General features: G+C 40.6%; 1 protein-coding gene across 1 annotated transcript in view; it reads left to right on the top strand.

The window, feature by feature from the left end:
- Nucleotides 1–525: 525 nt before the first annotated feature.
- Nucleotides 526–14,896, top strand: part of cspg4b (chondroitin sulfate proteoglycan 4b) — a gene marked incomplete at its 5' end in the record, with an annotated part of 22,152 nt that continues 7,781 nt past the window's right edge. The window contains 6 exon segments of the mRNA XM_035657847.1: nucleotides 526–689; nucleotides 3,173–6,745; nucleotides 7,132–7,599; nucleotides 8,315–8,491; nucleotides 12,639–12,837; nucleotides 14,087–14,218. Of these exon segments, the coding sequence (XP_035513740.1) occupies nucleotides 526–689; nucleotides 3,173–6,745; nucleotides 7,132–7,599; nucleotides 8,315–8,491; nucleotides 12,639–12,837; nucleotides 14,087–14,218 (4,713 nt within the window).

Below are 14,896 nucleotides of genomic sequence, written 5' to 3'. Positions count from 1 at the left end.
GTTATTATTCTACAGCTTTAATGCATCGTAATTGTACTCTTGTTGTGCTTGAATGCATGTAAATCATCATGGTTGAGCACATAAAGTGCAAACACAACTGGCCCACCAGGAAGGCTAAACTCAACAGATCTAAGAGACTTACAAACATTCTTTTAGATCAGGTGAGGTATAATTTGTGCACAGTGTTAGAAAGCGGTGTGTGTGTGTGTGTGTGTGTGTTTGCCTTCCACGTACACAGACTGCACTTGTAAAGAACAACCAGGATGATAATTAGCCTGGCTTTTATATCTAAATGTCACATGTTGGCTATATTAAGACCACAATGCTTGACTTGACTTGCTTTCATTTGACTGCTACTGTACTTTCTGTTCCAGTTCTCCTTCATTTTTTATACATTAAGCATCGATTTAACTGCCTGCAAAATACACTGAACACCACATTTGAACACATATACGTTTTCCCTCTTGTTCTTTTTCTTTTTTTTTTTTTTTTTTAAATATATCTCTCTTCAATGTCTTTTTCCAGCTTCCTTCTACGGCGATGGCTTTGTACAGCTTAAGGCAACGGAGTCGTCCAACCATAACACACTCCGCGTTCGCTTCCGAACCTCCAGCACCAATGGCCTGCTGTTTCTCGCCGCTGGCCAGACCGACTTCTTCCTACTAGAGCTCCGCGCTGGTCGCCTGCAGGTGGGTACATTCGTGGCCGCAGCACATGAGCATATGTGTTCAAGCATTCATGAGCACACACATGCACATATGTACAGGCGTACAATACACACATATCGTTGTGCTTGACCACATGCACACCCCTATGAAAAGACATGACACACACACACAGACATACTGACCACCTTAAGCTATTGCTCCATCTCAGTTGACAGTGTCAGTCTCTCAACACAGTAACACAAGAAGACATGGTGTGAGCTGAGTGTTAACGCCATACCAGTCACTTGTCACAGTGGAAACTGTGGAGATTATGAAAGCAGCAGATCTGTGTTTTTATTATATTTATATTATATATATTATATATATTATAATTTTCTTGAAAAAAATATCAAGCTGCAAAACAAATAAGTGTTCTGCTTGTATGCACTTGCATCAGTCTATAATGTTATTATTAATTAATTAGCCCATCAAGAGTCAAAAGATTTTCTGTCAAGGCACTGAATTCCATAGTAGAATAACCTCAAATTACTTGGTCTGAAGAAATATGAAGGCCAGCATTAATGTGAAAATTCAAACTGACAAACTGTGTTTTAGTAGTACAAAGACAAACATTGCCACAATATTTATCTGCCTCTAAATGTAATAAAAATAAAACTCTGGAGATTTACTTCTCACAAAATATGTATACCTTGGGCACACTGAAGAGATTTAAGGGCTGTCCACACCAAGAACAAGCAATTTGATGAATGATATTGTGGTGTACAACTTATTAAATGCTTATATAACATAATATTAGGATATGAATTGCACATAGAACATTTCATTTTACCTGAGCGCGCTGCCAAACAGTCACTGATGACGGGTTTTCTGAAGTTTGTTTGGTCCTTACTGATGTATATTTTGTTTAATCAAAGTAGGAATAATATTTGCCTTCCAAAGAGGACAACTGTCATAACAGAGTGTTGGATTCTCATAACTCTACATATCTAACTCCATATCCTTATTTTCATTTCTCTGTGCAGGTTACAGTAACAGGTCATCAATTTTCCTAAGCTGCCAACACAGCTGGAGCGTGCAGCGCTTTGGGGCCACTGTTTATGTGGCTTTTTATGTTGTTCATCAGTGTGGATGCTCACATCATTGCTGTTGTAGTTATTGTTCTTGGTGTGGACGCCCCATTAGGATGGGTTTGTGTCCCAAGCCGGGGGCACTATTTTTAACCCACAACACAAGCCTTGATGGGAGGATTTAAGGATGAAATACATTTGTCCCTTCAAGACTGCTTCTAAAGCATCCTATAAGGAGCTCTGCCATGCTAAATCAGCATAAAGAATGGACAGATGTACTGTAGGAAGTATTTTTAATATGCAGACACATTCATAAGAAACACAGGAAGCCCTGAGATATGCATTATAGCTTAAACTCGAACAAATCCTTGTGACTAAGCTTCTATTTGTGCTAGACTTGTGCTACTGGGAATGAGTCACACTGACGACTGTGTTGCATTGTCATACTTCAGTGAGCACAAGGAGTGAATCGCTCATCCTTGTTCCTTAAACTGGCACAGGTCACCAAATAATCTTTTTCTACACTCGACCAAGTATTCCTCAGGCTTGGGGTCTCATTCCATGTGAGTCAGTCATCAACGTTGCTCCCTGGAAGCCTGTGCATGAGTAGCAGGAACTCAGCAGCAAGCCTTGACAAGCACGTCATCTAAATGCAGCATTAGTTTGAGATGGTGACATGATGCTCTGAGGACGTAGCTGAAGGCAAAGAGATAATAGTTCTCTTCCTGCTTTAAATCACAGACAGAGCTCACTGTTATAACAACATGTGGCATAATTGAATGTAAGCAGTCTAAGTCGTGTGTTTCCCTCTCCCAGGTTTCACAGTGTCTACAGTTAATTAGTTCTTATAAGTCATAATGTCTTAGGTTATAGAAAAAATCAACAAACATTTCCTCTGATAAATGAACAATTTTATATATTATTTTTGCATTTGTAAATTCTATATAAATATTTTTTAGTTGTTAAAAATATATTGTCACCACAATCATACAGTACATACATGTTTAAACAATAGTCTATGGTAGAGTCGCTGTGAGGTTGTACTGGGAAGTTTTCCCCATTTTAGTTTAATGTAACCAGACTTCATTGACAAAACCAGTAATTTAACCTTGCAGATAATCGTGAAACACAATTTACTTGCCAAAACTGTCTTTATTAGTCTTTCCAACAATCACCAATGCTGCTTTGTTAACGTAAACCCTTAACCCCACAGAGTTAGTTGTGAAAATATTGGAAACTGGCTCTAATCGAATAGGTGAGGTATTTCGGCACACTGTTACCATGGCTAACAATAAAAGCAATCATATTTAATGTGGGACATCACAAAAAAGATCTATTCTAAACTGATAATCCTATATTTAAATTGAATTGCTGCTTAGATTAGATTCTTGTTGTATAGCGTATTTTGTAATGCAGTTGTTTTGTTTCTTTTCTTAGCTAAAACTGGACTTTGGATCGGGAGAGCAAGTGTTACAATCAGAGCAAGGCACCCAGCTCAACGACCTGGCCTGGCACTCTGTGGAGGTCCACCATGTGCAGCACAACATCACTCTGACTGTAGACAAGAACTCTCACACGAGTGTAAAGATGTCAGGCTCTCGTCACGATCTCCATATTTTGGATGGTCTCTATGTTGGAGGCTCAGGAGGCCTGGACAGACTTTACCTCCCCAGAGACCCGATCAGCTTCCGAGGCTGCATGGATGAGGTGGTCTTCAATGAACATGACTTGCTGTCATCACTGAGGCCGTATACCGGATTCAAGAATGTCCATGAGGTGTCGTTAGGCTGTAGTCCCCAATTCTTTGCCACAGAGGAGGACCCCATCAGCTTCTTCAGCTCTAGGGCTTACGTTTCTCTTCCAACCTGGAATGCCCAGCAGGAAGTAGTATTTGAGTGTGTTGTGCACACTTCAGCCAAAGAGGGAATTATCCTGTACAATTCGGCCAGAGATGGGGGCTTTATGGCTGTGGAGATTCAGGAAGGTTTGCCAGTGGCCATTATTGGGAAAGGTGGAACAAAAACCGAGCTCCGTTCCCTCACATTCATCAATGACAGGAAATGGCATTCTGTCAAGTTGCATTTTAGTTCCAAAAGCCTTGAGCTAAGTGTTGATGGAGAGATGGTGAAAAGCAGCATTGGCTCTCGTTCAAAGGGGCTTCAGTTTAAAGGTTATCTTTTTGTTGGAGGTATTGATGACAGCACCAGAGCAGAAGTCAGAAAGGTGGGGCTTGTCTCTGTGTCTGGAAAGCGTGTCAGAGGAGGTTCCTTTAAAGGATGTTTGAAGAACATTGAAGTCAACGGCGTGAAGACGGGTCTCTCCAATGCTGTAGTTACCAAGGATATCTCAGTTGGTTGTGAGCCAGAGAAAGAACCAGAACCATCAACGACTGTGAGTCCAACAAGTGCTCCGGCATCCATCTTTCACTTGGTGACACCAACACCATCACTTCACATGTCCACCGTCGCAAGGGGCTTAGACAACAGGTATGGCTCGAATTTTATGCAACTCAAAAACCTTGTGGTCCCGGAAGGCAGTCGAGCATCTCTTGAGGCCAAACACATCAAGGTAATTTTGGACTTCAAGAAGCTTGGCATTCGACAATCTCAGATCATGTTCCGAATTCAGGAACAACCAATTCATGGCCAGATAAGGCTTGATGTTGATCAGGATCAAGAGGAGAACACTTTCAGCATGTTGGACCTTTGGCATGGACGAGTGATGTATATCCATGGAGGCTCAGAGGAACCAGATGACTTCTTCATGTTTTCAGTTTATTCTAGCAGTAGAAAGCCAGTTCCTGATTACCTGAGAGGCAACAAATTGTACCGCTACAATATTACTGTGACACCCACCAATGACGCACCTGAATTGAGTCTCCCTGAAGGAAATCTCTTTGTCCTTTTGGAGAACTCAAAGAAACGTCTCACCACGGATGTTCTGAAGGCCACAGACATTGACAGTAGCTACACTGATCTTGTCTTCTCTGTGCTTGGGAACTTGAATGCCGATGCAGGATATTTGGAAATAGAAAACAACCCTGGCAAGACAGTAACTTCATTTTCATACTTAGACTTGGAGGAAATGAGGGTGTACTATGTTCACACAGGAGTTCGAAACTCAAGGATAGTCCTTAGAGTTAGCGATGGCGAAAAGGTCAGCAACACTGTGGTTCTAAGGGTCATGGCTGTAGCATTGGAGTACAAGATTGCCAACAACACAGGCCTTGAGATCATTCAAGGAGAGTCAGCTATAATTGGTTCAAAACAGCTGGCTGTGCAAACCAATGCTGTGAAGCAAGTTGTAGAAATCCGGTATGATATCATTGAGCCCCCTCAGTATGGAGAACTCCAAAGACTCCACTCAAGTGGTGAATGGAGGCCCACTGACTCGTTTTCCCAAAGGCTTCTGGAAAAAGAGCGCCTGAGATATGTTAGCACTTTTCAAGAAATCCAGACATCCAATGCAACTGATTACTTTAAGAGCAAAGTTAATGTGGCTGCAAGGGCAACCACTGAAATATTTTTTTCAATCACTGTGAAGTGGGTGAAGTACCACCTGGTCAGGAATGTCATGATGGACATGGATAAAGTTAGAAAAGGGACACTGGACTCAACGTATCTTTTTGCCACAGCTGAAGGTGTGGCCCTCTCAGAGGAGGACCTTTATTTTCGTGTTCTCACTATACCAAAGAAAGGGAAACTCCTGCTTGACACTACAGTCTTAAGGAAGAACTCAACCTTCAGCCAAAGAGATGTTACAGATCAAAAGGTACATTACGAGCTAGTCGACAGGCCTTATGAGGATACAAGTGACAGGTTCAAATTCCACCTGGTTTCCAAACATGCTCAGTCACAAAATTATGATTTCCAGTTTTCTATTAAAGCTGATGTCAACAGTGTGTTTATGAGAAACAATGGACTCTCACTTCTGGAGGGAGAAAGTAAACTTATCACAAAAGATGAGTTGTTTGCAGAGACGTTGAGTACAAAGGATATGTACTACACAGTCATAAGCAGCCCCAAAAATGGAAAGCTAGCCCGGATTAGTCAGTCAAATTCCAATGCTAGCTACAATAACATCTTAACCTTTAGTAATAAGGATATATTAGAGGAACGAATAATGTACATCCATGATGACAGTGAAACTACTCAAGACGAGTTCACTTTCATAGCCTCCACCAGCCAAGGGTTCAAGTCTTCCATTGCAGAAGATGACATTGGCTCCAAAGAAGGAATGTTCAACATATCTATTCAGTTATTGAATGACCAAAAGCCAGTACGTGTTATTGATAAAGTTTTCCATGTAGTAAGGGATGGACAGAAGTTACTCACTATAGACGATTTGCGTTATCATGATGCAGACTCTGATTTTGATGATGGCCAGTTGATTTACACTAGACGTGGAATCCCGATGGGAGACCTAGTGCTGGTTAATGACACTACACATCGGCTGTTCCAGTTTCGACAGAAGGATTTGGAGGAAAAGCGAGTGTTGTTCATTCACAAAGGTGTGAGCACTGGCCGGTTTGTGCTCTTTGTCTCAGACGGAAAACATTTTATTTCAAGCCTTTTAGACATCAGTGCCCATGACCCTTTTTTCAAGGTTGGCAACAACACTGGCCTACTGGTTCAGAAAGGCCAGTCAGTAACCTTTTCTACTAGTAATTTTAGTGTCATATCAAATTTGGACATCAGAGATGACCAGGAGGTTATCTTGAAGCTGGATGATGCTCCAAAGTATGGAGGACTTTATCGCAATGAAATAAAGGTGGAGTCATTCTCACTGTCTGACTTAAAGGATGGGCGGATCTCCTATCATCATAATGACAGCAAACATCTGGCAGACCATTTCAACTTAACAGTGAAAGCTAAAGGTCTTCGACTTGCAGTGAGGATCAATGTGAAGGTATACCTGGAGAGTCATCAAAGGCCACCCATCGTGCAGCACCACAACACCTTACTGGTGGAAGAGGGAAAACCAGTAAAGATTGATGAAACTAAACTAGAGGTGAGATTTCCAGAAGAGAGACCGTTTGAGTGTTTCATCAATGTTCATGCAACTTTTATTTTGGTTCAAATAATATGATGGCCATTTTAAAAGCTTATACCATCCTTTTATCATAATTTTAAACAATAATTAATTTTAATGTTTCAGTGCAGATAATCTAAACTATAATAAAAGGACAATATCACACTAATGATACAGTAAAAGATCAGTTATCCTGCTGTGGTTTTTAAGGCTGCTGAAGGGGTAGATTCTGAATGCTGACCAGTGTTTGCTTTTACATTTTACAATGATGCCATGTTAGATTGAGCGCAAAATGACAAGTAAAACTTAGTGACACATGGAACATTTCAAATTTAACCACTGAATATGTTTTCTGATTGTTGCAGGTCACTCACGAGGACAACCTGCCATCTGAAATCGTATTCACAGTCAAGGTAGCCCCGTCTCATGGCTTTCTCCGGCAATTTGTCGAGGAGCGCTACATCGGAACCAAACAGTCCCCTGTCAAGACGTTTACCCAAGAGGACATTAACAGTGGGAACATCCAGTACATGCAGGTGGAGCCCAGCAAAGTCAGCGACACTTTCATCCTCGATGCCACCAACGGGGTCACTGATGTCAATGACATTAGGATGTCTGTTGACATCATCCCACGCCTCATCCCACTTCAGGTCTCAAATATCACGCTGAACGAGGGCGCCTCCAAAGCACTGACCCAGGATGTTCTCAAAGTCACGAACCGACACTTTTCTGGAATCAACTTCCTGTATAGTTTGACTGAGCCCCCGCAGCATGGTCACATTGAGCACTCTCGACACCCCGGTGTGCCCATAACCTCTTTCACCAGGAGGCAGGTGAGATATTCTTACAGACACACTTCTAGTTGCTACAGACAAAAAGCAATAGACTGGCAGGTGGACTGATGGATACAGAATTTGATTCAGTCTGGCAGTGATGTTTTTCATGCCCATAACTAACACTGAAGTGACGCAGAGGTCATGTCTGTCATGACTGGGAGAACATGTTTTCTCAAATTTCATTTCATTTTGTTATGTTTTTAACCTAAAATGCCTTCTTAATTCAATTACTGTAAAGTAGTGTATAAAATAAATTGCTGAGACTGGTCAATGGATGAATGATTTGACTGATTATTGTTAAGGTAATTATTATCATGCCAGTGAATAACACTGAAGTCACAGTGTTAGTGTTTCGAATTTGACCCTTATCTACAGGCATGGTTACAACATTTGTGACCTAAAATTCATCCTTAATTAAATTAAAATTAAAAATTAAAGAAAGCAAAAATAGCATTACTCCCTTTTCATCTTATCCTAACGCAGCTGGAAACTCTCGACCTGGCTATTTGTATGTGTCGTGTTTGTGCTCCTAATTCATTTCTAAAATTTCACAAAGCAATAATGCGTTTAATTTGTGTCCCTATGTGCATGCTGTGTCATGAAATAAGAGATGATAGCGACTTAAGAGTCACAAATCATTGACTGTTTTGTACCTTTCTGTTGCGCTTTTAAGCTCAAGGTCTCCCTAATAATTTCCATGTTCTTTAATCAGGTGGAACACGAATTCATTTACTATGTGCATGACAGCAGCGAAACCTCAGCTGACAACTTCACTGTGGTGGCCAATGACACAGGCCTGAGGAAGCAGAGTGCAGTCCAGACGGTGTACATCCAGGTTACAGCTGTCAACGATGAGCCTCCTGTTATTACAGCCAACAGGGTCCTCAGGGTGAGTCTGCACTGCTGCTCTATATTTAAACTCTGGACATTTTTTTACTAGCAGGTCTGGCACTGTCAGACAATTTTCATGTGGGCAGTGTTGCAAGTTGCCATGGCTGGCTGGACGAGGGAAAGTATGTTTGCTATGTGGAGGAGGGTCTAGGGGGGCTGGCAGCACAGAACAGACATTGACATACATTTGGAGGTGCCTGGGACATGTAGGAACGGCTGTTATGGTGCTAAGCTGTTAAGTTTTTAAGCAAATTCGTCTAGTATTGAAATTTACTAATACTAATATTTTTAGAGGGTTAGTCGCAAGTAGTGCTGCTTCAGAGATTTGAAGAAGGAGCTGCTATTTTGCTTAGTTTGGGTTGACTGGAAATTATTTCTAAGGCTTCTTATGAATACAAACAAGTTTAAATGAAATGGAAAATAAACCCCAGGCATTACACTGGCATTAGGTCTTGCTGCTGAAAATATGTCACTTGAATTTAGTCCCATTTCACAGCATCCTAGTGTTGAGTGACAGGATGGCATGGCCTGGAAATAGCAAACACTGTGACCACACGGCCTCAGTTCAGTCCAGTTTCATCTACTTAACATTTCTCTTCAGTATCTGCCTATTTCAAAGAAACCCTACTGGTTATTTGCGTCCTGTCTGCGGAAAGCACTTCTCCTTACATACATTTTAAATATGTTACTCATAAATCAGCCTGAAGATGTCATGTGTGTCTGTGTGCTGAGCAGTGCAGACTTTTGCTCTGTCAGCTTTAGGGGCTAGAGTTGGGAGAGGTCCAGCTGGAAACAGAGGCTGAAGTATAGGTCTCTATTGTCTGTGCAGCTTTGCCCCAAATGCCTCAAATTCCTCTGCGATCCTGGAGACTCAGAGAAGAGCGACTTCTAAAATGTACTGCACTGAAAGACACAGTGAAACCAGTTGAATTAATGCAGTTTTAATCAGAAACTCTGAGAATATTTTCTTAAGGGAGCTTATTTTTCTTTTGCTGATAGACACTGACACACTGGTCTGCTCATATTGATGATCTGTTCAAATGTGATCATTAGTCATTATATCATGTTTCACTAGATTTTAGGTCAAAGGGAACTAAATTCTCAGTGTCCACAAGGTGGCTCTATGCCACTGCACTTCAATGAGTCTCAAGCTTGTACTGTGGAAGATTTTGAGAAATTTAAATGCCTTCTTACAACCCCAGTTATATATTGCCTCATATAATTTATTGGAAATTTCGTTTTGAAACAGCCTTGTTGTTTTCTGAAACCATCTTTAAAAAGGACTTAATATATGTGTATTCATGAATTGTGCTTTACATGTTATATTACCTTGGCAAATGTTGAAACCGTTGGACACTAAATATCAGTGCAGGAGGAAAATAAAACAGACTGTCAAATGTATAAGTCTGCCTCCAAAATACTAATTATTAAACTTTTCCAAAATGTTGTAGTTTTGGCAGTATGAATTAGCAGACATTTGACTCGTGTTTGTTTTCCAGTAACATTTAGAAATAATGCCATTACAATGACACATGTCAACAGTCTCTGGTGGGTTTCTGATATCTAATTAAAACATTGTCTAAGTGTCAGTGTTTTTAAGAGTTCACACAAAGAGCTGTGTGCAGCTCCTCTTGAAGTATTTATTTGACACGATTTTCTGTCAACAGGAAATAAGCTTAACACTAAGCAACATGTGATTAAATAAGGTGATTAAAAACATACTTTAGAGGAAAACATTTATTTGTGCAGGTGAGATGCATGTGAAAACCCAATAAATAAACATCAAAACATTATAAAACAAGATCTGGCAGTCAAGACTCACAGGAATTCAATAAAAGAGGATCAAAGCTGTAAGTGTGGTGAGGTTTAAACTAGACTGTTGTCTCCATCACTAAAGCTGCAGCATGGTGAGCGGTGGACACCCCGTCATGTTTGAGGGATTGATCTCTCCAAGGCTGTTGCAAATAGCTCTCATGTGTCTTTTCTTTGAATCTGGTGAGTCACACTGATAGTGTTCATTAAACTCATCAAACAGATCCTGCTGTGACTTCCTGTTAAGTGGGTGATTAGTGGAGTTGTAGTAATTTCCCATCAAATGACACACTCACATGTGTGACAAGATGTTTTGCTTTGGGACCTGCATGATGTGCGTGGTTTCCAATGTTGCGAGTGGCGTTTACATGTGCTAATTAAAAAAGTACCCCATGCTTCTGTTCCAGTAAGTAACACTTACATCAAAGTGAGATACCTGCTCACTGCAGCCATTAATCTGAGGAATTTGAGGGCCATTTAGACTCCAGTGTCCCCCAATATTTAGTAGTTTTAAAAGGTCAAATACAGGCTCAAATTCTCTCAGTCTGTATGTATCATATGTGGTTTGTGTTAAGCTATACGCCCCTGCAGCTGTTTTATGACAAGCATTTTTAACAGTTTTTCTTGTTGGTTGTTGCACCCACTTCCTCACCCTGCACCCAACCTCACTGACGTTTCTCACATAAACCACACAGTAACATTTAACAGAGCAGCAGTGGGAACATTTCCTTAAAAATGCTAGTTAGCTAGTGTGTGAACAATGAGATGTTACTGCAATCACACCCTTAATATCAAATGCTACATATATCTTGTGGCTGCATTGCACTTCAGTATGGCCTTCTTTTCTACTAGGAAACGTGTACTCATTTGTTAACTCTAAAAACTCACAGTTCGCCAACATAGTCAGACAGACAAAGTTAATGACATGCTGGTGAACACATTAAAGGTCAACAAATATTGAATTTTTAAATGGTGATATAATAACGATGATAACAAAGTCCGGCCAAACTGATTAATCGGTTGACCTCTAGAACACGGTGGAGCATTTAGCAGCTGAAGAGCCAGATGTTTCTCTCTGGAGTTGGTAGAGACCAACACAGAGCTAAAAGAAGAGTGAATGTTGGACCCACATTCACCTGGAGGCCAGGAACAATTTTCATACATGCACAAAATATTTTTACACCTGCAAAACTTGATTACGTTTATATATATATATATATGTATACGTGCATGCAATTGTTTATCACATGCGCACAAAATGTGATATAGAACTACAGGCTGTCAAACTGTTTGTGGACATCATTTCACAAGCCCAAAATATGAATGACCCTTATGAATGACTGGTGTAGACTCACTGTCACATGACTTGCCATCATGACTTGCTGGACATTTTAATAGAACATAGCAACCTGAGCTTTTCCTGTGTACAAGGTGATTTGTGTCACAGCCTTTCATTTATCACTGTGGAAGCGTGTTGTGCAATAGTTGTTCTGGCCGGGACTATAGAAGCTCATCCTTTGTTGTCAAATGTATGCACGGTTCAGTAGCTTTGTGTTCTGTGTGTCAATGAGTTCCTCTGTTCCTTCGTGTTAGCGCGAGGCTGTTGAATTTACGTGGAAGCAGGACCTCAACTGCGCCTCACCAACACTGCAGTACATTCAACTGTGCTTACAGCCTGCATGGTTATATTTAGTCCTGAGATGTCCTCTGTTTGAATTATATTGTTGAATGTGATGCTCAGCGTGACATTTTTCCATAGGTCGTTATTGGCTTGCAGTCATTAGGTGCCTCAGATAGAGGTTCTTTTTATGTCAGTTCTGCTTCGTCAGATGATAAACTGTATAGTGAAAAATGAAGGGAAGGAAAAAAGAGAAAAAAACATGTGAGATGGCCTCGGAGCTGGACTCACACCCACAGCATCCTGGGTGCATTGATTGTATGTGGTGATGAATGGCAAGGACACATTTCCATTGGTCTTTTATGTGTCTTTACTCTACTTTTCAGTTGCATTATATCTGTGCAGAGAGGTGTTACATAGCTGGCTTTTAGTTCATGAAAAACAGTACAGTACATAATCCAGACAATTTTGTTCAACACAGTCAAAGACTGGCATCTGCAAATGTAATAATCTTGAATGTAGCAAGTCTTTTGCTCCATTATATGACAAAATATTTCATTCCATTAATGTCAAACTCGCATTTGGCTGTCAAACACTGTATAGCCTCTACATCATGAGCCATGTCAAACACAATGTCTCATGTTCCGATGCTCCTGGAGGGCTGTGTTTTCACGCAGATTACAGATGGCACCTGCTGTGTCCATTCTCTGTCCAGGTTTGGGTGTCCTCAGTGACAGAGATCAGGCCGGAGGATCTGAGAGCGCAGGACTTGGACTCACCTCCAGAGGAGCTACACTTCATGGTGACCCCACCCAGCAATGGACACCTGGCCCTGAAGAGTGCCCCCATGAAGGAAGTGCTCAACTTTACCCAGGCGCACATAGACCAGGGACAGTTACTCTTTGTTCACAAAGGTAACATTTTTCTGTCACCTACTGTAGTGTAGTAACACAGGAGAAGCCAAAAAAGACTGTTTTAATACCAAAAGCCAACATTTTGTGTTTGATTTACTTAATTTGGTGGTACAGGAGCGGTCAAGATGCCATAGACTTATACGGTGGACCTCCTCCCAATCCCACACATAAAATGATAAGAGTTGTCCGTGAAAATAACAACAACACCAAAACTGAAACTTGACTACAATCATATATTTATGTATATATATCTATATCTATAACAGTCCTATTTATGTGGTGAGGGGTATTGAAGAAGAAAAGACTATTTCAGTAAAAATAAATTCATATAATAATATGAATGATTCCAAGCAAATTGTTATTAGAAACTAACAAAAAGAGATATATAGTACTATAATGTATATTGATATTGCAAAAAGGATTCTTTTTAATATTGTATCATTGATTTAGATCATTATTACCTTAAGTCCTAAATATAACCTGCAAATAATAGCTCCAAATGAAATTTTGTTTTTCTATACATGAAAACTTGTTATTGTTGTTCCTTGTGCATCCACTAGAAGGTGCTGTTGACGACTACTATTGGTTTGATTTGCTTTCTACTCCTGTCAGCTCACAGTGAATCACAGACTAACTATAAACTAGTAACATTCTTCATTAGTATGTAGTAGTTAGTATTTGCAACACTGACACAGACAGACTGGACTGAAAGCCAAGTTGGAGGTGTAATACTTTATAGTCTGGAAACTCTGCTGTAGAAAGGTGGATAACGTCTGTCAACATTTGTATCAGATCAGGTTTCTGCTTACTGTTGGTATTCCTATCTACAGTTTGCTTTACCTGTACTTTTACCACATGGAAAGGTTGTAATAATACTGTACAAGGGCCCCCCCCACCCTATATGTTGACGAATGTCTTTTTTTTTTTTTTACACTCACTCACTAGTATCGCCAATTGATTTTAATGAATTATTGATTATTGAGAATGTTTAGCTTGCATTATATGTTTTCTCATGAGCAGCATCAAGACTGCTGAGCTGGAGCTTTTTTGTTTGTGTTTTGCAGAAACCAGATACAGCTTATTTGTAAATTTGCTCCAGCCAAGAACAAAGTGAAAACATGCACTCACAAAACGAGGAGGCAGTTGTTTCTTTATTCACTGCAGCAGACAAAATCTAACAACTTCTCCTCAGAGGCTTCTTGAACAGTTGGAGCTATTAATTTAATTTTTCATTTCATTGTATTGCCAGGTGCTATGTCTGGAGGATTCAACTTCCAAGTCAATGATGGTGTGAACTTCACTCCCAGGCAGATCTTCAGTATCACTGCCAGAGCCTTAGTTCTCATTTTAGAGAAAAACCGTCCACTCAAGGTGTTTCCAGGTAAATCGCCTTCTGTGTAGAGCAGAAATCAGTATGATTTGTCTTGTATAGGCTTTTGTCATGATGTAACTACACAGCTGCTTCCTAAAAGTGAACTGCAACAGTGTATTTTTGCCTATCAGTCATCTACTCACACAGACTCTTTTTAGTTGTACTATTAATATCCATATGCAATTTCCTCTTTGGTGATTCTTTTGTATATGGGTTTGTGACACCCTGTCCTCTCTCCCATTTGTTGTATTTTGTACGATTCAACCTGCAGTATGTTCAGCCTGACTACAGTCTCTTCCCACAGTCTCTTCGGTTAAATAATGCAGCACCTTTCCAACAGCCAAGTCATTACTTTACCCAAATACCAGACTGGTGAATCAGCTGCTGTCACTGCTTAAGTTTTTGATATACACTATGCTACTTTTGATACTCGGGGGCTAAAAATAGGCTGACAGGATGTCATCTGTGTCTGAAAACACATTTATTTCTCTTCTTTTCTGAGATTTCCAGTGGTCTGGTTTGTGAGTTAGATGGAAAGGATATTGTGAGGGCAGCAAACTGCCAACTGGCACGCTCTGCTGAGCTTCCCAGCCACAGGGTGAGTGGGTACTTGAAAAGCTGTGGCACTGTCTGTCTGAGGCAGCCCTGTTTGTGCTTTGTGCCAGGCGGGGCAGCAGGAGGGGGATG

This window comes from Morone saxatilis, unplaced genomic scaffold (assembly GCF_004916995.1).
Source record: "Morone saxatilis isolate NCDOM2014 unplaced genomic scaffold, NCSU_SB_2.0 Contig16, whole genome shotgun sequence".
NCBI classification, from domain to species: Eukaryota; Metazoa; Chordata; class Actinopteri; family Moronidae; genus Morone; species Morone saxatilis.
Note: the sequence above shows the minus strand (reverse complement) of the source record. Positions and strands in the feature narration are given on the sequence as shown.